The sequence below is a fragment of the Dipodomys spectabilis genome, unplaced genomic scaffold (genome assembly GCF_019054845.1).
Source record: "Dipodomys spectabilis isolate Male_0828 unplaced genomic scaffold, ASM1905484v1 ptg000163l, whole genome shotgun sequence".
Lineage (NCBI taxonomy): Eukaryota > Metazoa > Chordata > Mammalia > Rodentia > Heteromyidae > Dipodomys > Dipodomys spectabilis.
This window is the reverse complement of record NW_024870840.1, coordinates 913,946-936,339: the sequence shown is the minus strand read 5'-3', so window position 1 is coordinate 936,339 and position 22,394 is coordinate 913,946. Positions and strand designations below refer to the sequence as shown.

General features: G+C 34.4%; 1 protein-coding gene across 1 annotated transcript in view; it reads right to left on the bottom strand.

The window, feature by feature from the left end:
- The window catches only part of Lrriq1 (leucine rich repeats and IQ motif containing 1), a 114,557-nt gene that overhangs the window by 57,968 nt on the left and 34,195 nt on the right, over nt 1–22,394 (bottom strand). The window contains exons 16-19 of the mRNA XM_042693258.1: nt 19,626–19,805; nt 16,993–17,442; nt 14,432–14,633; nt 9,126–9,245 (exon numbers count right to left, since the gene is read on the bottom strand). Of these exons, the coding sequence (XP_042549192.1) occupies nt 9,126–9,245; nt 14,432–14,633; nt 16,993–17,442; nt 19,626–19,805 (952 nt within the window). The remainder of the gene's footprint in view (nt 1–9,125; nt 9,246–14,431; nt 14,634–16,992; nt 17,443–19,625; nt 19,806–22,394) is intronic.

Below are 22,394 nucleotides of genomic sequence, written 5' to 3'. Positions count from 1 at the left end.
AATAAGCTACATTTTCTTAGTGTTCATTTTTTTACCCTTAAAAATCACATTTCTGAGTGGATGGAAAACAGGACCATGGTAGTGGGTGAAGAAATATATTCAACATCATTCCTTATATCATTATTCTTTCCAAATGTGAAGATGACAATAAGTTTGAGCTTAAAATTTGAAATCCTTGTTTTTTAACCTTTTCTTTCTTCTCCTTGAAACATTTCTATTCCATTTATAAATTTTCAAATGTATTATGCCTTTTCATAGTTAATAGTGTTCTATACTTAAGATACAATCATGAAATTTAATTAGCTGTATTGTCTAAGCCTATAATCAATTTCTGAGGATCTTTGTGGAAAAATTATGAATAGCTATTTTGTTCTTAAAATATTATAAGGGGAACAAACATATATATATATATATAAATGTATATAATTGTATATACATATATATTTTTTTTTTTTTTTAACTTTGGGCCCGGCTGCTGTCCCTTAGGTCTTCAGTTCAAGGCAAGCCATAGCACCACTTCCAGTTTTCCGAGTGGTTTATTGGAGATAAGAGTCTCACAGACTTTCCTGCCAAGGCTGGCTTTGAACTCAACCTCCTGAGTAGCTAGGATTACAGGTGAGAGCCACCGGCACCTGGCTGCAAACATATTTTGATTTTTAATTAAAAATTGTGAGAAGTCACTAATTTTCCTTTTTTTTTTTTTGGGTCAGTCGTGGGGACCTGAACCCTGGACCAAGGCACTGTCCCTCAGCTCTTCAGCTCAAGAGTGGCACTCTACCAATTGCTCCACAACACCACTTCTGGCTTTTTCTGTTTATGTTTGCTGAGGAATTGAACCCAGGGCCTCAGACATGCAAGGCAAGCGCTCTACCATTAAGCCACCCTCCCAACCCCCCTTCTCAACTGCTTTTTAAAAGAACATTGGAAAGAGAATTATGAAGCTGTCTATAAATAGGACTTGCAATGACAGACTTTTATTCTAGGTATTCTCAGGAAATCAAATCAAATCTGTGTTGTTTGAAAATGATGTTAATTTGTGAGATTCTAACATATCTCAATTGTATCTCATTGAAGAATTGCAACTAGTCAGTTAGATAAGAAGAATAAGTTCCAGAGCTTGGTTTCATTAATATAATAACTACACTAGCAATATATTTAATCCTTTTTTTTTTCTTCTGTCAGTCAAGGGGCTTGAACTCTGGAGCTGGGCACTATCTCTCAGCTCTTCAGCTCAAGGCAAGCATCTGTCACGTGAACCACAGCGCCACTTCTGGTTTTCCAGTTGTTTATTCGAGATAAGAGTCTCACAGACTTTCCTGCCTAGGCTGGCTTTGAACCACGATCCTCAGATCTCAGCCTCCTGAGTAGCTAGGATGACAGGCATGAGCCACTGGCACTGGGCTGTATTTTATTCTTAAACATGGCTCAGTTACCACAGAAATTGTAAGAATGGAAGTTATTTCATGGCTAATAAACAGTATTTAGACAATTCATAGTGACTGAACATATCAAAACATGTTTTACACAGTAAGCACATAACCTTTATTGGCCAAGTATAAAATTATACAATGTACCAATCCTAAATACAGCATTATGTAGGTAAAAAGAGTCAGAGAGGGAAAGAATCAGAGAAAGAGCTCCCACCAGAACCATTACTGTTCCTCTTTCTCATTCTCACAGAAGAAAAGAAAAGGTTTGAAAACGGCAGTCCAGAGACAGTGGCTATAGTTCAGGGGGGTTCATTACAATTAAAGAAAACATCATATTGATATTTATAATATTGATATCATATTTATCATATTGATAAATAAAAAATGGACATGAAGGTCACTTCCCATTTTACTTTGGGGAAACTTATAAAAATAATAAAAAACAATGATAAGGAAGTCATGACACAGGCATTGGAGGGAAGTTGAAGTATTTTATATGCACATAAATCGAATCTCAAAACGAGTGGAATTTGTTTAAGAAGGGACAAGGGATACGAAAGAAAGTGGGCAAGGGAATTAGTGGGATCAAGGTCATGTCACATGCATGTATGGACATATCACAATGTAACTTCCCTTGTATAACTAATAGATGTTAATAAAAATAACTTTAAAAAAGTTATTGCAGGGTTGCAGGCAAGACTCAGTTAGTAGAACACAGCCAATGACTGAAAGAGGCAGGTGCCAACTTTGAATCCTGATCTCTGTTCAAAAATGAAACGATATTGCCAATCATTTGTAATACATTTAAACTGCTAATGTTAGCGACCTGGTAAACCACATCATGAATTCAGTATATTCCTATTGGCTTATGGGACTGAAATACTTTGTTACCTTATGATGGAAACAAAATAAATTTAACTAAATTGTTTGCTTGTATTTAAAAAAATGCTATCTGATGCAAAAGTGACAAATAGGATTCAGAGCTTTGAGTTGTATATTAAAATTGTTAATGACAAGTAAGTGACAATGCAGATTAAGTCATAGCAATATCAGCAGATAGCTTTTGGAATAAAATGACTTTTTTATTACACTGATGAAAACTCCTAAAATGAAGACATGGAGATCTGAAGGAAGCAACACAACAATAGGAAACATGTTGTCTCAAAATGTCTGTGGCAAGACAAGCACTTTACCACTGAGCCACCTTCCCAGCCACTTGAAGCCTACATTTCTAAGAATATATTTCTTGCTCAGTTGTTTTAGGCAAGCCCAAGACTTTGTAGTTTTTAAAGGGCCCAAGATTTTTTTCCCCATTAACAGACCAGCTTCTTTTTCCTGCAATTACAGATGTAATTTCCAAATATGATGCAATAAATTGTTTTGAAAAACAAAAAAAAACAAAAAAACCCAAATGTCTGTGGCAATGGACTACAGTTTTCAGGCAAGGAGCTTGACTTTTTTATCTAAAAAAAAAAAAACTTAAACACCTGCCTTACCACCTCCTCTTTAAGTTCTCTGAAATTCAGATGTTTTCCTTCTGCAGCTAGACATGGTCTCTGCAGTAGAGTGATCTCTCACCTTTTCATACAGATGGTGAAGGAGAATTCTTCCTTGAAAACCTTAAAGTCAGAAAACCTTGCTTTTTTGTTGTTTACATTTTATGTGCAGATTATGTGCAGAAGTGCACATAAATACACAGAAAACTGAAAAAAATGGATCTTTGTGTTTTTTGTATATAAGTCCACAAATTTTATAAGGCTCCAGAATAATTTTTTTTTCTCTCTCTCTTTTTTGGTCATGGGGCTTGAACTCTGGGCCTGGGCACTATCCTTCAGCTCTTCAGCTCAAGGTGAGTGCTCTACCACTTGAGCCACAGCACCACTTCTGGTTTTCTGGCGGTTAATTGGAGATAAGAATCATACCGACTTCCTGCCCTAGCTAGCTTTGACCCATGATCTTCATATCTCAGCCTCCCGAGTGTCTAGAATTACACGTGTAAGCCACTGGCATCTGGGCCAGAATAATTCTTTAGCCACTTTGTCTTGGAAATTTCTAGAAACAGATTTAATACAAAATACAGTCATAACAAACATATAGCCAATACCACTGATTTGCATGAATGCAAGCTTACTAATATTAAATATACTTGGCATTTCTTAGTACATTGAGGGAAATTAAATCTCAAATGCTAGGAGGAATTGGTTAAGAGTTATAAACATACTACTGTTCTAAAAACATATATGACTATATTATGCTTGTCACTGTACATTCATACAAAATTTAATTATTGCTTAAGAAAACCTTCTGTTCAGGTTATCCTTTAATTTACAACTTTGGGTCTGGAAAGCAAACTATTTCTAAGAGAACTGATACCAGATTTTCTTATAAGTTGAAAATGAACTTGAATATTTGTGTAACTTCTGGTTCACAGTTGAGCATGTGATTGGAAATATGGACAGGCAGCTTCTGGTCGGAGAAGAAAGCGTGCTTCTATTATTCAACTTGGCAAGAAGAGAATCAAGGCTATCAAATAGAGTGGTTGTCATAGCATTGTTAATGAATGGGTCTATATGTCGTTTTGTGCAATATCTAACTTGACCCAAGAACCAGGCTTGTCTCAAGCTTCAAATCAGTGAGTGTTGAATAAATCTCAGAAATTCTGAAAGTAATGACTTGATCTCTCTTTTATTATGTTCACCTTTCCTTCCCACCCTCTCCTAACACTGTCCTTTTCTGCCCGAATTGACTTTTACTATACAAAAAGGAATTGCTCTAATATTTCTTCATTCCTTTCCTTCATTGTGAATAAAATATACATTTTAAACAATGTGATGGCCGAGAACTCAAAAATCAAGAAATGTATTTGATTTTATATATTATTAGTTGTAAATATTTATTACATAATTTCTCTCTAAGGCACTTAATGGCAAGAGATAATGTCCCATGGGTATATCCCACATCTGCATGTCTGGTAACTTTTTTTTTTCTCTCCATATTATCATTTTAGGGATGTTTCCGAAGCTGACAACCTGCAAGTGTGGAGAAAGTATCATAGAGAAGGGGGATATAGCTCAGTAGTGGAATACTTGGAACAGGCCGAGTTCAATTTCCAAGGAAGGAAACAAACAAACAAACAAACAAAACCCTTTGATTCAGAATACAGAGATTCAATTGCTAAGGTTTGTACCTGGCTCACCACAGAAGGAGGAAATGATGTTAGCTTGTAAGTAGGCTACTTCAGGCAATGTAGGTTACTATTGTTATTGTTTCTACATTTGAATACCCAAAAGTGATTTGTTAACAAGATTTTTCCATTCTGTAAGTGCTAGAGGGCATTATCCCAGTAAGGCAATAATGGCAAGATAGAGTAGTTCTAGTGGGCCAGATTCTCTTGTGATATGCCAAGGTCCGGAGATTGGCTGGTGGGGCAGGGCTTGATGTGAACCCTTCTGAAATCCAATGTTTTTCCTCCATATTTGGATGCCATCTGCTGTGGAAGAATGCATAATTCTCAATCTGCCCACAAACCTTGAGTCATTCATTACTACAATGCTGAAATAGGGATACAGCTTGACTCATTGTAACAATAAGATGTACAAAACACTATGCAGCTTGGTGGGGAGAGGGTGAGGGAGAAGTTGGGGAGGTGGGGAGGAAAGGGATGGTAGGGGAAAAACAAATGAGGGAGTAACAATGCTCCATAGGAAGTGTACTCATTACCTTACTCATGTAACAGTAACCCCTTTGTACAGTATCTTTACAATAAAAATAAATTAAAAAAATAAAAATAAATAAAAAGAAAAAGTTATAATGGAGGCCCAATACTCATTTAGTACTACAGATGATAAAAATCTCTACGGCTGATAAATTTGTCAGTGGAAACATATAGAAAAATAGAGTTGGGTTTCACTGGAAGCATCCATTAAGGCCATAGATTTTTGATATTTCTGGCACCATGGATAGATAAGTTGCATAAATTCCTATTGAAAAGCGGCCAGGTTCTTACTGGACCTGTGGTGGGGGACAAAAGGGGGATTGAACTTGTGGCCTCCTAGTACATACCATTGAGCCACATCCTTGGTATCAAAGTCAATTCATCTAGAAGCGAAATAACTAGCTTTGGAAGACTAATGATCTATAGTCTCATATTCCAAGTCTTGAATTCAATGACTAACAAAGTGGGAAGAGCCTGCTAAACTTCACTTGCTAAAAGGAAAGGAAAGGTTATGAGCAGTTACAATAGAAGAACAGTGAGTATATGTATAAAAATAAAATAATATAAATGGAATGTATTTGATCAAAATATACTGCAGATGAGTTGTAAATATCACAATTAGCTCCCTTTGTACTAGTAATTTGTAAAATTTAAAGGAAATCTCAACCAAATGAGACTCAGTGGCAATCCAGTTTAACATGAAAAATTGCTGCTGTCCGTTGGGAGCCTATCTCTTCTACTGCCAGAACCAAAGTTACTACTAGTTTAAAGACACCCTCGTTACTCCATGTTCTCCTCAATTCTTGTACATGGATCATTGATGGTTGAACATAAGCAGAAATTTGACTTTCTTTTGGCTGTTGCCAATGGCTTCATTCCACTCAACCAAAGTCATACCACTCAGGCCTTTAACAGATGAAAGCTACTCTAAAACTGTCTGGGCTCTCCACACAGATGCTAACAGCAAGAACTTTCATACCCTGTTAGTAACAGCAAGAAGTGAGTCACTGATTTGCTTGATACTTTTATTGATGTAGAAGCTATCAACATTTGCCAAACTTGTGACAGTTTATACATTTGTTTTGTAGTGGAGGAGTTCCAATATAGTGTTTTCTGCCTGTCTGCTTCTGAAGATTGGCATCATAGCTCTGATCCTATACTCAAAGTAGCAACCCAAGTGGTGTGTGCTGAGAAATTGCGCCTCACAGAAGCAAGGTACAGTTCTTCATAGGTCTCTTATATTTGTGAATGATTCGTGAGACTTTGTTTTCAAAGGTGTTCATATAGCTAACGTACTAAGAAAATACAGGGACACTGTCTCCTGATTGAAATTTGAAAAGTATTGTCAAAATTCTCACCGTATGTCATGTATAGTCATAAAATTACACTTCAAACGTGCAGCTATTCAGTGAGGCTAGTTTTTAAGACTTCTAATGCATAACTGAAATTTTGGGTAATATCAAACGCCATATATATATAATGATATGAGCATGCACATATGTATATATTCATATTTTATCATATATAAGGTTTATATACGATGAAGTTTAATTTATAAATTTTTCAGGGTAAGACATGAAAATACAACAACCTTATCAATATACTGTAAATTAATTCCCAAATTGTGGACGCTACATTAGTTGAGCACAAACACCATGAGCCTTCAGCTGTTGTCTTGATAAATGAGATGGCTCCTATGGTAAATAATGCTGCAATAAACATAGTAGTGCTGGTAGTTTTAGTATGGTCTTGTTTGTGATCATTTGGGCAAATGCACAAAAGTGGGATTGCTGGGTCATAGGGCAGCTCTATGTGGAGTTTTTTGAGGAACCTCCATACTACTTTCCAAAGTGGCTGAACAAGTTTACATTCTCACCAACAATGCAGTAGGGTTCCCTTCTGTCCACATCCCCTCCAGCATCTGTTGTTATTAGAGTTCTTGATTATAGCCATTCTAACAGGGATGAAGTAGTATCTCAATGTTGTTTTGATTTGCATATCTTTTATGGCTAGGGAGGTTGCGCATTTCTTCATGTGTCTATTGGCCATCCTTCTTTTCTCTTCAGAGAAGTTTCTCTGTAAGTCTTTAGCCCACTTATTTATTGGGCAGTTGTTCCTTTGAGGATTTGTTTTTGGGGGATTGAATTTTTTGAGTTCCAGGTATATTTTAGATATGAGACCCTTGTCCGTTGTATGGCTAGTGAAGATCTTCTCCCAATCTGTGGGCTTTCTATTGATCTTGCTAGCTATGTCCTTTGCCAAGCAGAAGCTCTACAATTTCATGCAATCCCATTTGTCCAACCTTTCTTTGACTTGTTGTGTTTCTCGGTCTCTATTAAGAAAATTTCAGCCTATGCCAAGAAGTCCTAAGATATGAAACCAACCCAGATGCCCCTCACTAGATGAATGGATCAAGAAAATGTGGTATGTATACACAATGGAATTCTATGCCTCCATCAGAAAGAATGACATTGCCCCATTTGTTAGGAAATGGAAAGACTTGGAAAAAAATTATATTAACTGAAGTAAGCCAGGCCCAAAGAAACATAGGTCCCACGGTTTCCCTTATTTGTAATAACTACTGTATGTCTGAGACAAGCAGAATGGTCAGATAAGTTGATGTTAGGTGAAATGAACCCCACGATAAGGACTCAAATGGGTTTTCTTGCTTGCTATTTTTCCTAACATATTTATAAGATGATTCTTTTGTCGCTTTGTATGTTCTTCCCCCCACGGTATAACCCCTGTTTTCACTGTATTTGATGTTGGTATAATTTGTGGAAGGGAAGGGAAAAAAATTGTTTAAATAGGGATAGAGGTGGACCCATTGCAACAATGAGATATACAAAACGTTATGTCGAAAAACTTTTTTTTGGTGGGGGGAGATGAGAAGGTAGGGATGGTAAGAGGAAACAAAGGAGGAGGCAACAATGCTTGATAAGAAATGTACTCATTTCCTTGCTCATGTAATTGTAACCTCTCTGTACAGTATTTTCACAATAAAAACATATTAATAAAAAATGAGATGGCTCCTAAGTAGCTACTCACAGCAAATACACACAATTTAAGTATTTTGGAAAAATAGCAAAGAAATGATTTATGTTCCCAGGCACAACTAAGGATGGTGCTATACAAATTCATCATGCTACTCAGAGGACTGAGTAATTTAAAAACCAATAACTTTTAAATGACCAATATATATATATATATATATTTTGGTCAGTCGTTTTTTGTCGGTCATGGGGCTTGGGTGCTATCCCTCAGCTTTTCAGCTCAAAGGGAACGCTCTACCACTTGAGCCACATCACCACTTCCAGTTTTCTAGTGGTTTACTGGAGATAAGAATTTTATGGACTTTCCTGCCCTGGCTGGCTTTGAACTTTGATCCTCAGATTTCAGCCTCCTGCATAGCTAGGATTACAGGCGTGAGCTGTCGGAGCCCAGCAAAATGACCAATTAGTCATTTCTGAAATTTCCCAGTAAGTAAAGAGGACTTCTATACTTACTAAATATCTCATACAAATACAGAAAACCAAGGAATTATTTTAATTTAAAAGGGAATAAGGGAAGATGAAAACTGCAACTGTGATCCTGGGTTGAATCTCCTACTAAAAGATGATGTGATTGAGACAAGTAGCATAATCAAATAAGGTCAAGTGGGCCATGGAAGTGTATCAGTGTGAATTCCCTAAGCCTCATAATTGCACTGTGGTCATATATCACTTTTACTTCTGGTAAACATGAAACAAGGGGTCGGAAGTACTCTTGTATCCTATACAAGTGTTGTATATTCTATAACTACTTTACATACTGTATGAGCTTATAGAACAACAAAGAGGATGGATGTTAGTAAATTAGTAACATACTTTTCCAACAGTCACTTAAGCCCCAAATTATAATAATAATTAGAATAAATATCTCCACATAGAATACTGAACATATTTTAAGGGAAATATCTGTCTGTTGTAGTTGACACTTACTTCGTCGAATGTAAAGTCCCCTAGATCTATTTCTTCATAGTCTTCATCTGATTCTTCATTCTCAATTGCCTTCAGGGCTGTTGTCAGTTTCTTTCGTAAAATAAAGCCCTTCCAAACTGCCTAAACAAAAAATTTAAACTATGTTATAAGGGGTTATAGATCAAACCTCAAACCAGATTCTCTGTGTTATCCCATTAGGAAGATAAAACATCTTAAAACTTAGTTTAATGGCTCAATAATCTGTTTTTTGAACTTTATGTGACACTTAAAACTGCAAGATAAATTAAATGACTGCATGTGTCTAAATCTCAGGAGACTTTCTTTGTGGTAAGCAGAAAAGAATCTTTAAAACTCCCTCAACTTTACATGTAGGTCAACCAATCAATTATCTGGCAATTCCTTCAGGACCCATTCTAAACTGAGAAGAAAGAGATACATGGAAAAGCCAATTTTGCTAATTTTCAAATGATTATATACAAAATAAGTCAAAACACATTTAGGAAAATGACAGCATATAAAAATGGACAAATGAGAGAGGTGATAATGTGGCCTCTAACAGTTAATTTCATTTTAAAGTAAATTTACCAGACAGCAATCAAACAAAAACATTCAAATTAAAAAAAAAGAATCCTAGAGTAAGGAAGTTCTCCTTATGATAACTACAAATACAAACTATCTTAAAAAAAATAACTTTAGGGAGGAGGATTGGTGGGGGCAGGGGGAGGATGGGAAGGGATGGGAAGGGGAAACAAAGGAGGAGGCTACAATGCTTGATAAGAAATGCACTCATGACCTTGCCCATGTAATTGTAACCCCTCTGTACAGTATTTTCACAATATAAATAAATAAATAAATAAATAAATTTAAATAAATAAATAAATGACTTTATGAATCTCTTTGGAGCTTCAGGATATATAAAGTGTACAGATGCCTAAAGATAAACTTTGCATGCTATTCTTTTGTGGATTTTCATATAAATATTTAAGTAGCTCATACATTACAAAAACATGTATTGAAGTATGGATTCATGCCACTTAAAAATATAAGTATTCCTGAATGAATAGCAATAATATTATTAAAAATAAAAGTAGACATTACTAATTTAATTTAAAAACTAAAATTTCAGAGCACAATAGCTGATCCAGTGATAGAAGCTTGAATTCTGTGAATATACTTTACAATTTCCTCCAAGAAACCTTACGAGAGACGAAGTAAGAAGTAAGAAATGTTAGGATAGTATTATCATCTCAGGAAATATGTTCGCATCAGACTTCATCCACAGACATTTCTGCCTCCCTAGAAAAGTGTATGATGAGTCTAAGAGCCAGAAGGGGCTGTTGTCTCCAATCATCTTACTACTTAAACTATGTTTCTACTCACAATGACCATATCTTTCTTTTTACTCAACCTATAGGTTTCTAATTCAAATTATGATATTGTGTCACTTAAATCAACCACAAAATCTTCTATAAAATGAAAAAGTATTATAAATGAGAGCATTAGATACTATGAAAATATATGCATGTATGAAAATGTTATAATGAAACTCATTTTAATGCAATTAATAAAATAAATCTTGTTTTCTATATAAATTAGAAAAAAATATATACATTGATAAGCACCCGAATATCATATGATGGGCTTTCATTAACTATTATTTCCCCTGATTTCCTTTCCTTTATAATTCCAGCTGAGCACTTATTTTTTTTTCTCCTTACCCCTTTAATTTCAGCAATTGTATTTAACTGTATCAAGAAATTCCTGTTAACATTGAATAAAGTTCAAAAACACAGGTGGTAAATTCTGATAAATCTCCAAAATGAATATAAAATATATATGTTTATATATATTTATGTATTTGTTATTTACATTTGAAATTCCCTTCCTACATACTTACAATGATCTCTATGTGTTTCTCTAAAAGATATTTACATTGATCTTTATAGATTTCTCTAATATATCCTTTCTATTACAGTAACATGATTTCCCTAATGGATAAATCCAGAAAGTACAAGTTTATTTCTTGGTCACATAATAAACACTACATGGTTGATTTTTAATTTTTTATTGTAAAGATACTATACAGAGGGTTACAGTTACAAGAGCAAGGTAATGAGTATACTTCCTATTGAGCATTGTTACCCCACTACATGGTTTTTAAAAGGTAGTGGGACAGTATTTTGACATGAAGTGATTCAGGTATCCAGATTTTCAGCCACTTCTACCTCAAAGATGCCCCCCCAGGCTTTCTAATTGTTTTGGCCCACCAAGGGAAAAAAAAAACTATGAGGGAGTGTCTGTGGGAGATTTTGTGAAGAAGATATAGAAGAGGTATGCCTATCATCCACCTACTTTTATTTGAGCAGGGCTAAAAACTGGGTAAGAAAAAATTGCAAGAAAGCTGAGAAATATAGTCTTTCTGTTGGGAAACAACAACAAAATGAAATGTGATGAGCAGTTTCCAGCTCTCTCTCTCTCTATATATATATATTTTTAATATATATATATATGCAATATATATATATATATATATATATATATATATATATATATATTGAAATTTTTATTTTGGTCTTCCAAAAGCTGAGGCTCAATCCCCAGGAGCTTAGGCAGTCTAAAATTTATATTTTAAGATGAGGGTTTAAGACACTAGGTGAAGCTGGGCGCTGGTGGCTCACACCTGTAACTCAGGAGGCTGAGATCTGAGGATCGTGGTTCAAAGCCAGCCCAGGCAGGAAAGTCCGTGAGACTCCTATCTCCAATAAACCACTAGAAAACCGGAAGTGGCACTGTGGCTCAAGCGATAGAGTGTTTGCCTTGAGCTGAAAAACTGAGGGACAGCACCCAGGCCCAGAGTTCAAGCCCCACAACCGACCAAAAAAAAAAAAAAAAAAGAAAAAGACACTAGGTGACTATGCACAGTAGAAAACAAATTTGAATTCAATGAGTTGAAAATCATGACATATAAAAGACTCGTCCTAAATTAAAAAGACTGGATTCTGCTGCCTTTTATTACAGACCCAAAGCTCAATTAAGGATATCCAGTAGAGGTATTTGTCACCAAATAGACAGCTTCATAAGGTAATAAACTTCTCTTTGAAAGGAATGAAGCAGAACTTGAATAGCCACGAACTATTATTAATGTTGAAAAAAATGTACTGTTTGTTCAGTAATGGCAGGTGGATTTTCACTGCACGGCATCTATATTCCTTAGGAAGCAGACATATATTCTGAGATGATAAGTAAGGTTTCTCTCTTTTTCTAGTAGTTTCCTTGTATCAGTTACCTTCAATCCTAAAGTTAAAACTGTATATGCACTGGTTTCAAGAGGAGTACAGTACAAAAAATTTAAACAGAGTCAAATGCAGACTATTAGAACCATAAGGTAATTCTTAAATCTCTGGTTTTAAACGAGCACTGCTGACCCACACCTATTAAAATCTTAGCTAAGATATGTGAGAATTGAAGTTCAAAGCTAGTCCAGGCCAAAAAAAAAAAAATCCATAAATCTTCAGTTAACCAGTAAAATGTCAGAAGTAGAGTTTTGGCTAAAGTTATAGAGAGCTAGCCATAAGTTAAAAAAAAAAAAGCCAAGTGAGAGTGAGCATCCCTGAATTCAAGCCTCTGTACCAACACAAAGTAAAGGAAAAGAAAAACAGGGAAAGGGAGGGAGAAAGGGAAGAGGATTGGAAGGAGAAGGAAAAACAAAAGGAAGGGAAATAAAATAAAGCACGCAAACAACAACAAACCCTAAGAACTTAATGGTAAAAGCTAGGAACTTGAGTGAAAAGGTGATCCCAACATTTTTTCTTAATTTAAGGTTTTGTTTTAGCTTTATGCACAAACAGCCAAGCACTCTCAGCATCTACTTTGAAGCATGTACACACACACACACACACACACACACACACACACACACACACACACACACACACACACACCCCACACACACACCTTCAACAGAAGTTATTATGTGATGTGGAATGTGATAGTCTTACCATAGTACATTCTATTTGACTACTATTCCACAGCTAACACTTTGGGTCTATACCATCACTACTTGTCAGGATAACGAAGTCGATCTTACTTGATCAGGTCAATCTATGTTTAAAAGCCATCCAATATTTTTTTTTTGTCTGTCTTGGGGTGGGGCTTGAATTCTGGACCTGGGCATTGTCCTTCGGCTCTTCAGCTCAAGGCTATGGCTCTATCACTTGAGTCTCAGCACCACATCCCCTTCAATATCTTATATCATTAGGAACATCAGTGTATTACACAATAACTTACAATTGTAAATCCTTTATATCTCTACTTTATAATGTTCCAACCATCCTGGTTGGAACACTCTGGGCACACTACTAAGTCAAGGTCTTTACATCTGATTTTCCTTTTGCTGGGAATATTCGTTTGTCAGATATCCAATGTCTTAATCTCACACTCCAATGTCACCTCTTGTGGTTGTCCAAATCCAACCTATCTAAAATTATAAACTTCTTTTTGACACCCCCCATCCAATTTATATTCTTCCTACTTTCTTATCACTGGCTAACATATTTATCAACCACACATCTCAACAAAATGTAAGCTTGTTAGGTCTTATGGTTGAGTCGTAAAGGGAAATAGGAAATGTTTAATTTGCTATCATTAAATTGTGGTATAGTGCTTTCTATAGTTCTTATTTTACGTATTTATTTAGTTTATGTTTGCTTCTTCCATTAGGATCCTTCCATCAGGAATTTTGGCTAATTTGTTTGTAGCTTTATTTCCTAAGCTTAGGACAGTTCCTGAAGTGTTTATCAAAAATGTAAAAACTATGAAGAATTAATAAGTCAAAAATAGGAATATAATCCAGGTAAAATTAACTTTAAAATCTGGTCCTGACAAAACTGAGACAACTCCATTTACTTTTCGGGTGAAATAAATATTGGAAGAACTTTACCATACACGTTTTAAAAAACAGGTTTCTGGAAAAAGCTATCAATTAGGACAAATGAGAATTGCTCTGGCTAGTCAAAGCTTAGCCAATTTCACTAATGACACATTTGAGAGGTTTTAAACAGGATGAAGTGGTTTGCCTTGATACAGTCTATTTTGTATTTAAATACTGTTTCCTCTGTCTAGATTCTAAGAAGCCTACAGCCAACCTATAGCAAACCTTTATCCTACATGTCCTTGGGAACACTAACCAGATCCATGTAACCATAAATCACTGTGTCTGGGCTGTTTTTTTTTATACAGAATAACCTGGTAAGAGATAGTTAAGACATCTTTTATGACTAACCATATTATATGAAATTGAAATTGACCTGAATACGAAGAGCAGCCTTCTCCCTTTGTTCTTGAATAGTCATAATATTTTCTTTTTTTCCTTTCTTTAAAAAGGTCTGGTTATTGATGAAGAAATTTTGTTTAGGTACTGTTGCAGCACAATGTGGCTTTGTAGAGAAATTGATCTTTCTGCGTGTGATGCAACCACGCCAGTGTGCCTGTATGATCACAGCTGCTGTACTACAGAACAGTAGAAAGAACATAGGTTTAGTATGTGTGAATATGCAATGGTAAGAAGTTCTACATTTTAATAAGAAACACATAAAACATTATTTAAAAATGAGCAATAATGTTTTTCCTTTTGCTTAGATACAGTCATAGAAGTAGAAACTAGTATGGGCAACTTCACATCTGAGGGAGGGAATGGGCGTGTAGTTTAGACAGGGATTTCAGTACAAAAGAGTTTTATTTCTTTTCAGAAGGGGATATTATGGTCAGTAGTTTTGCTTCACAGTGAAGATACTGGGTCCAGAAAGAAGAAAAGGGAGGGATGAGAAATGTGAACAATCAATGCAGATTTCTTGTCATTATAAGGAAACGGCCATAAGGAGGAAGAGAAAGACACTTCTTTTATCCTAAGAGAAAGGAAGCTAAGAATTCCTTACCAGATTCTCTTCCCTAAATCACAGTATTCTAAGTCCAGGAGGAAATTCTATCATTTTCCTGGGCTTTTACCTATTACAGGTACTTAACTCAACAACGCTGTAGCTCCCTAAATCCTTCTAAACCACACAACAATGACAGTAGGATTAGAATCAAAATATACTTTGATTATAAGGGAGTTCACAGTGTGTTTGAAAATTTCACTCTTCCTAATTGCAGTATTTTCCATTTCCATAAAGATTATACAGGTCTAGAATACTGAGGAATATTATCAAAGAACAGTTCACAGGTAATTGTTTTTCTTTAATTTCTCTTCAAATTCCTAAATTTGGCTTAGTAAAAAAATGGAAAAGGAATTCTGTTAACCCATGATTATAGAATGATTTTCAATCATTGTATAACTACCAAAATCAATAAAATATTCTCCTTCCTCATGCTGTTGTTTCAAAGCAGCATTATGTGATAAAAGGTATGAGATATGACATTACCTTTCCCCCCATTCTAATATACTTATTGAAATTCATCACCATCATCAACTCTTAATTATTTGGCAAAAATTATAATTTAAAAATGTCCATAGCAGCCGGTGGCTCACGCCTGTAATCCTAGCTACTCAGGAGACTGAGATCTGAGGTTCGTGGTTCAAAGCCAGCCCAGGAAGGAAAAATCCATGAAACTCTTATCTCCAATAAACCACCAGGAAAACGGATGTGGTGCTGTGGCTCAAGCCGTAAAGCACTTGCCTTGAGCTGGAAGAGCTGAGGGACAGTGCTCAATTCAAGCCCTACCACCGACAGAAAAAAAATGTCCATAGCATGAAAAGGTAAACCATGCTTGGGAAATTTCTATACAAACTTCCAGTGAGTCTCACTGAATCACAGAACTGCCAGGTTCAGCAAATAAGTATACATGTTCATTCTTCTGTTGCTATTCCTTGGGTCTGTAGTGTACCACATATTGTCAGTTTTTCTTCCTTTAGTTTTTAATATCATTTGGCTATTTTATTGATCATTAAGCAAAACTTCCAAATATTGTTCATATAAAATTTCAATGGGCAATCTTTGGACTATTTGTAATAAAGGAATCAGGTAAGTGAACCGTACAATATGAGTCAGAACATATTAATGGTATTTTTACATTAAAAATAAATTCAGTTCTAGTATATTAAAAGTTAAAATAGCTACTTGAAAAGAAACATGGTTTACACTATTCCTAAAAATGGAAGATAGAAAGTAGCAGTGACTTGGACTTATGTCCTCTTAGTACCAATCATTTTAGGGGAAAACTAAATTGCACAGCTTTTCTGTTCTTGCATGGAACGTATGTTAAAAGAACAAAAGAACAAAGAATTGATAGACAAGAAAAAAACAATCTTTTTTTATTTCAATAAATAATTAAAGCCAGCCATTTTCTAAAGCTGTTTAATAGTTGTAAAGGGATGTATTAATTAATGTGATTTATTAATCACAGGGAATTCTACCATTTTACAGAGTTGTTGAGCCAAATAAAATTATAGCACTTTCAAATCCTTGCATATGTGCATATTAAATGTTTACTAGTTCAATATGCAAATAGTAAGCACAGGTCAAGGTATCTTTTAAAAAGAGAAAGAAAAATCTGACTATTTAGAGCATGATGTTTTAAAAATGTATATTCTACTTCTTGTTTAAAATAATTTTAATTACTTAGAAATTTAAAAGTAGAAAAACAATTTCACATTTACTCATTTTCAATTAAAGTAGACTAAGAATTAAATGTGAACAGGTTAACATAAAATAAAAGTATTCTGTAGTGTGATTAATAACTGCACATATCATGAAAATATTTTCCAGGAACTTAATATGAAGTATAGTGATTTATATTACAAAGTCATTATTTGGTTATACTGACTGAAATCACATAACATCCATAAGGCAAAGTGATTTATGTCTCTTACATTTTTGAATCCTGCTCAGTGTTTTGATGATTACTCAGCAGGGAATTCTTCATTACTGTTTCCACAAGTGGGTTTTTTTTGGTGGAGATGCTGTCTATCTTGCTGTCTTCTCTCTTCTGGTCTATTATTCTTTGCCTATTTCTTCTTTCCGTATTTTCAACCGAGAAAGAGCAGCTTGAGGCTGAGTGGCTAGAATGAGTGTCAGTCAATTTCTTAGGAATGTCTGGTGCTTCTGCTTGGTGTTCTTTTGCATGAGACTGGGAGACAACATTTCCTAGGGCCCTGTCACTGTTTGGTAGGATGGGATGATATGGATGCGTTTCTGATTTGTCTCTCTTGGTCACATTTACATCTCCGTGTTCATGTCTACCTCTGAATTCATTACTTAATGCCATCAACTTGTTAAAGGAAATATGGAGTTTTTCTGCAGTATCCCAAGTGAATATATCCCTGAACAAACACATGATAACTATATTTAATAATAAGAATTATATCTACAAACATTACAACTTGTATAGATTATTATATGCCAGAGATGAACATTAAAAGTAACTGCAATATGTTATATGCCAGAGATGAACATTAAAAGTAACTGCAATATCTATGTGAGTTATTTGTAGCTATTTACTCAAAAATTGATCTAATTTTAAAATTGTAACTATTTATTAAGTTTACTTATGTATCAGTCCAGAAAAAATGTCTGGACATTTTAGGGTCATTTTTATTGAAGGTATTTTTGGCAGAAATAAGAAAAAAAATCATGCTTTGATTATAATAAACATCAGAAATTGTAGTGGCCTAAATTTGAAGACCTTACTTATAAAATAAGTATGCTTCCTACATTCGCATTTGCCACAGCAAATATTTGTACTGGACATTTAAACAAAGACCTTATATTATGGGAAAGTTTTTATTTTTCTCTGGAAAAACAATCCATATTTCAAATTTTTCAAGACATAAATAAGATTCTTTTGAACAACTGTTTAATCCCTATCTTTTAGATTCTAAAACAAGCAACTGAGTAGATGTTTATGTTTCCCATGAAACTCTCAGGTTCTTGATTACATTTTTATCTTGGTTTATTTCAATTTATCATAGTTTATTTCAAATTTTACTTATTTCAAGTATAACGATGTTGTTCAATGGTGAATGACTTGCCTAGCATGCGTGTGCCACTGGGTCTAATCCCTAGCACTGAAACAGTTATTAATGAATGAAACTTTAATTATTTCAACATTATATGTCCTAACTATATTAATATATAAACACAAACTGGCTTATTTCCTCTGAAGTAATGCAAGGATATTTAATCACAGTAAAAAAATGAAAGTGACAATGAGGTCCTGGAATGGAAAGAAAATTTTATAATTCCTAATTAAATTGTGATAGTAATTATTACTCAGCAGGTCTAATCATTAAATCACACATTAAAATCTATATTTGAAGATAAATATGCAGAAGATCTTTCTTACATAAAGACTTGTACACTAGTATGTACACATAAGGAAATATTAATTTAGATTTTCACAAAACAAATATAATTTGATGGTCATTAAAAGTGAATATTATTTCTAGAATAATTTAAATTGTTTTTCTACAAGAAAATAATTTTCCATATGAATCAATTAAAAGGATTTAAACAGAAATTTATCTCATGTAGGATAAGTGTGTATGACAGTATAAACAATAATTAAAGCACATAATTTTGTCATTAACCTTAGAACTGAAGAAATACATATATACAGTTCTAATAGTTATAATATATAATCATTCATTGTGAATACATAAAAATATAAATGATTTTTCTATTTTATTTGCATTTTCTGAGACAGTGTAGTTTTAAAGACTCAGTTATAAAACATCAGTTATTCATTCACTATAATAGATTCTGTATCAAGTTTTGGAGATAAGAAAGATTTCTTTCTCCAGTATTAGATTATGACTACTTTCAGCTTCTGTCCTCTGGATATAGAGAAGCATTGTTTGCTTTTCTCTACAGTGCACCCATTACACCATGTATAAACGCAATATTTGAGGAATAGTCACCTTAAAAATGTAATAAATGTCATATTTGCTGTACTCCATTTTAATTTTTGTTTGTTTTTTACCTTGTTTAGCTTTATGTTGATCTATGAATTCTCTGGAAATATACAATCTTGAGCACATAATTGTTGACTAAGTTTATGACATTATTTTATGTTCAAAGTACATGTTGATATGTTCTAAGAGTAAAACTATGATGTGATGCTAGAAGATTTTTTTTTTCTTTTTTTCTTTTTGGCCAGTCATGGATTTGAATTCAGAGCATGGGCACTAACCCTGTGACTCTCTGTACTCAGGGCTAGGGCTCTAATATTTGAGCCACAGCACCACTTCAGGCTTTTTTTTTTTTCTGCGTAGTTTATTGGAGTTTAGTCTCATGGACTTTGCTGCCTGGGCTGACTTCAAACTGTGATCCTCAGATCTTAGTCTCCTGAGTAGCTAGGATTACAACGCCAAAAGATTTTTAAAGTTGGAATATCCTCCCAAACACACCATCTTTCATCAAAACTAGTATGGTTGTGATAATCAGAATTCTCTAAATTATGCATATCCATTACATACATATAACAGGAATAACCTAATAATTATACCAATTTCCAGTGGCACAGTTTTCAGACAGTGAAGTGAGTTCTTGAATCTGGTGCTGACAAAGATCCAGGAAACATACTGATTCCAGCTGGTGGTGTTCTGGGCTGTGGGTTTCTGAACAAGAGGTCAGCATATCACCATTGAGGATGCGTAGAGTGGGTAATATCTTAAGTAGGGTTTGTCTAGTGGAAACACACAAAGCAAAACTTGATTAGACAGTATTAGATTGGAAGATTTTAAATAAATCTCCCTAAAAATTTAGCTTTCTTCTTGGATGAAAATTATAAAATACTAATAAAATATACTAAAGAAGAATATGAATGGACAGAACCACCATGTTCATGGATAGGAAGACAGCATTGTTGCCAGGCCAGCTCTTCACAATTCAATTTGATCAAATTAGAATCCCAGTACAGCATCTTATATATATTCTCAAATTGATTCTAAAGTTTAGAGAGAAAGAGACAGAAGACCCAGAAAAGCTAACACAATATTTGAGGAGCACAAATTGAGAGAACTGACACTGTCTGGTTTCAAGACTGACTATGAAACTGTAACAATCATGGTGAAAAAAAATCCAGAATAGATCAGGGACAAAGAATAGAGAAGAAGAGATAAATATATCTGTCTAATCATTGATTAAATACTGGCAGGAAAGGGAACAAAGATAATTCTTTTAGCAAATGATGTTAAAATGATTGAATCTACAGTAAAAAAAAATAATAACATAAGCGTTGACAAACCTTAGATAATTCACAAAACATTAACTCAGAGCAGACCATAGGCCAGGCTTTGGTTACTCACTCCCATAATCCTAGCTAATCAGCAGGATCAAGGTTCAGAACCAGCCCACACAGGAAAGGGAAAGCCCACGTGACTCTCCTCCAATAAAATACCAAAGAAATAAAAATGGAGCTGTGGCTCAGGTTGCATAATGCCAGCCTTGAACCAAAACACTGAGAGAGAGTCCAGGTCCTGAGTTCAACCCCCGGACTGGCACTCACCCAAAAGGAAAAAAAAGTTTATGGATCCAAATGTAATATACAAAATATTTTGTGTCATTCATAACCTTCACAAACAAAACTTCCCAGTTTATTTTCAGCAAGGTTATTTTAAATGTACTTGTATATAAATATGTGCTTGGCTCTTCAAGACTGTAGCAATGTGTTGAAATTTATAATTTCACAGATTGGATTTGCTGATTTATTTTAAACATTTTTCCAATTCCTTTTTGTTTAAGGAACAGTCTTCAAAACCCAAATACGAAAACACTAAGTTTTGCTAAAGTTCTGATTTACTAGAGTTTCTGATGAACATGTTAGAAAGTGCTGTTACAAGTTGATTAATGTTGGGAATGAAGTATAAGAATACTGTGAGATCTCAAGATTAGTTTTTCCAGCTGGGCTCCTCCTAGACATGGGCTGAATCAATATTTCATTTAGTGAAAACTTCCTGGTGCATATTCTGTCACTTAAGAAACTCTATTTATCATTAATGAGTGAAGGGAATTCCCATAGGAGATTTCAAACTGAATCTGAGGATTATACTTTAAAAAGAGATTTTTTTAGTACATCAGTTTTGTTGGTGTTATCACTGGCTAGACATGAAAGTAAGAAGCCAACTGGGAAAACCTATAACTAATCCTTTGGTTGGCATCAGGGGTAACGTAAAGTTCATTGAAACAAATAGCTGAAAGCTTGAGTTGGTCCTTTCATTAATAAATCCATATTTTAAATCTTTCTATATTTAAATCTTTAGGAAACATGTATCTCTTCTTCAGGAGAATGAAACATAGCTTAGATAAACTGATCTAAGTAAAAACTGACAAGTATGATTTCCAAGTTGGGATTACTCTAGGCTGGCAATGTTCATGTAAACAAAGTAATTTTAATACCAAGTTAATTGTATACATAACCTACTCATAGAATTGTTATTAATTTTCTTTCATGATTGATGATTTCCCATTAAATATTTTTTTAAATTATAAAGTATATATACTTATTAAGGAAAGTAAGTGGGGATATTAATATTTATACAGTTTAGAAAAAGTAAATCCTGGCTCATGATTATCAGAGTAGATGCCCAGGAGTGGTATATCTGGGTTGTAGGGAAAGCCTATCCTATGTTTAGTTTTTTTGAGGAACCTCCAGACTGCTGTTCGGAGTGGTCACAGGTGAAAGTGAACTATACAACTTATGGATGGAGATAAGAGAGAGGCACTGGGAGAGAATGTAAGAAGACACTGTATGAAAGGAAATGCACTCATTACCAGACTCCTGTAAATGTAACCTCTCTGTACATCGCCTCTATAATAACAATAAAGTAAATAATAAAAATAATATATTTTCTGATGTACATATTTTACTAAAATAAGTTAATGCACCATAAAGACAAATTATTTTTTAATCCAAAAAGTATCTGGGTCCATGGGATTGTTTCTAGTTATATGGCTTATATGCCAGTTGTCTAGTTGTGTAATGGAAAGTTACACCTTTGTCAGGAAAAAAATGTGTCCTATTTGACCAACATAAGCTATAAAATCATTTCCTCCTAAAGACTTCAGGAGCATGTAGTGGATGAGGTGGCTCTCCTCCTAGCAACCAGGAATTAAGATAGAAAGAGAAAGCAACAATTTAAATTTTATAAACATGGCATGGTCCTAAGATCTTACTCCTTTTAATTAGGTTTCCAACTCCCAAGTTCCCATCACCAGCCAAAAACTCATAAACTTATAAATCCATCATGGACTAATCCACTTTGATGTCAGAGAC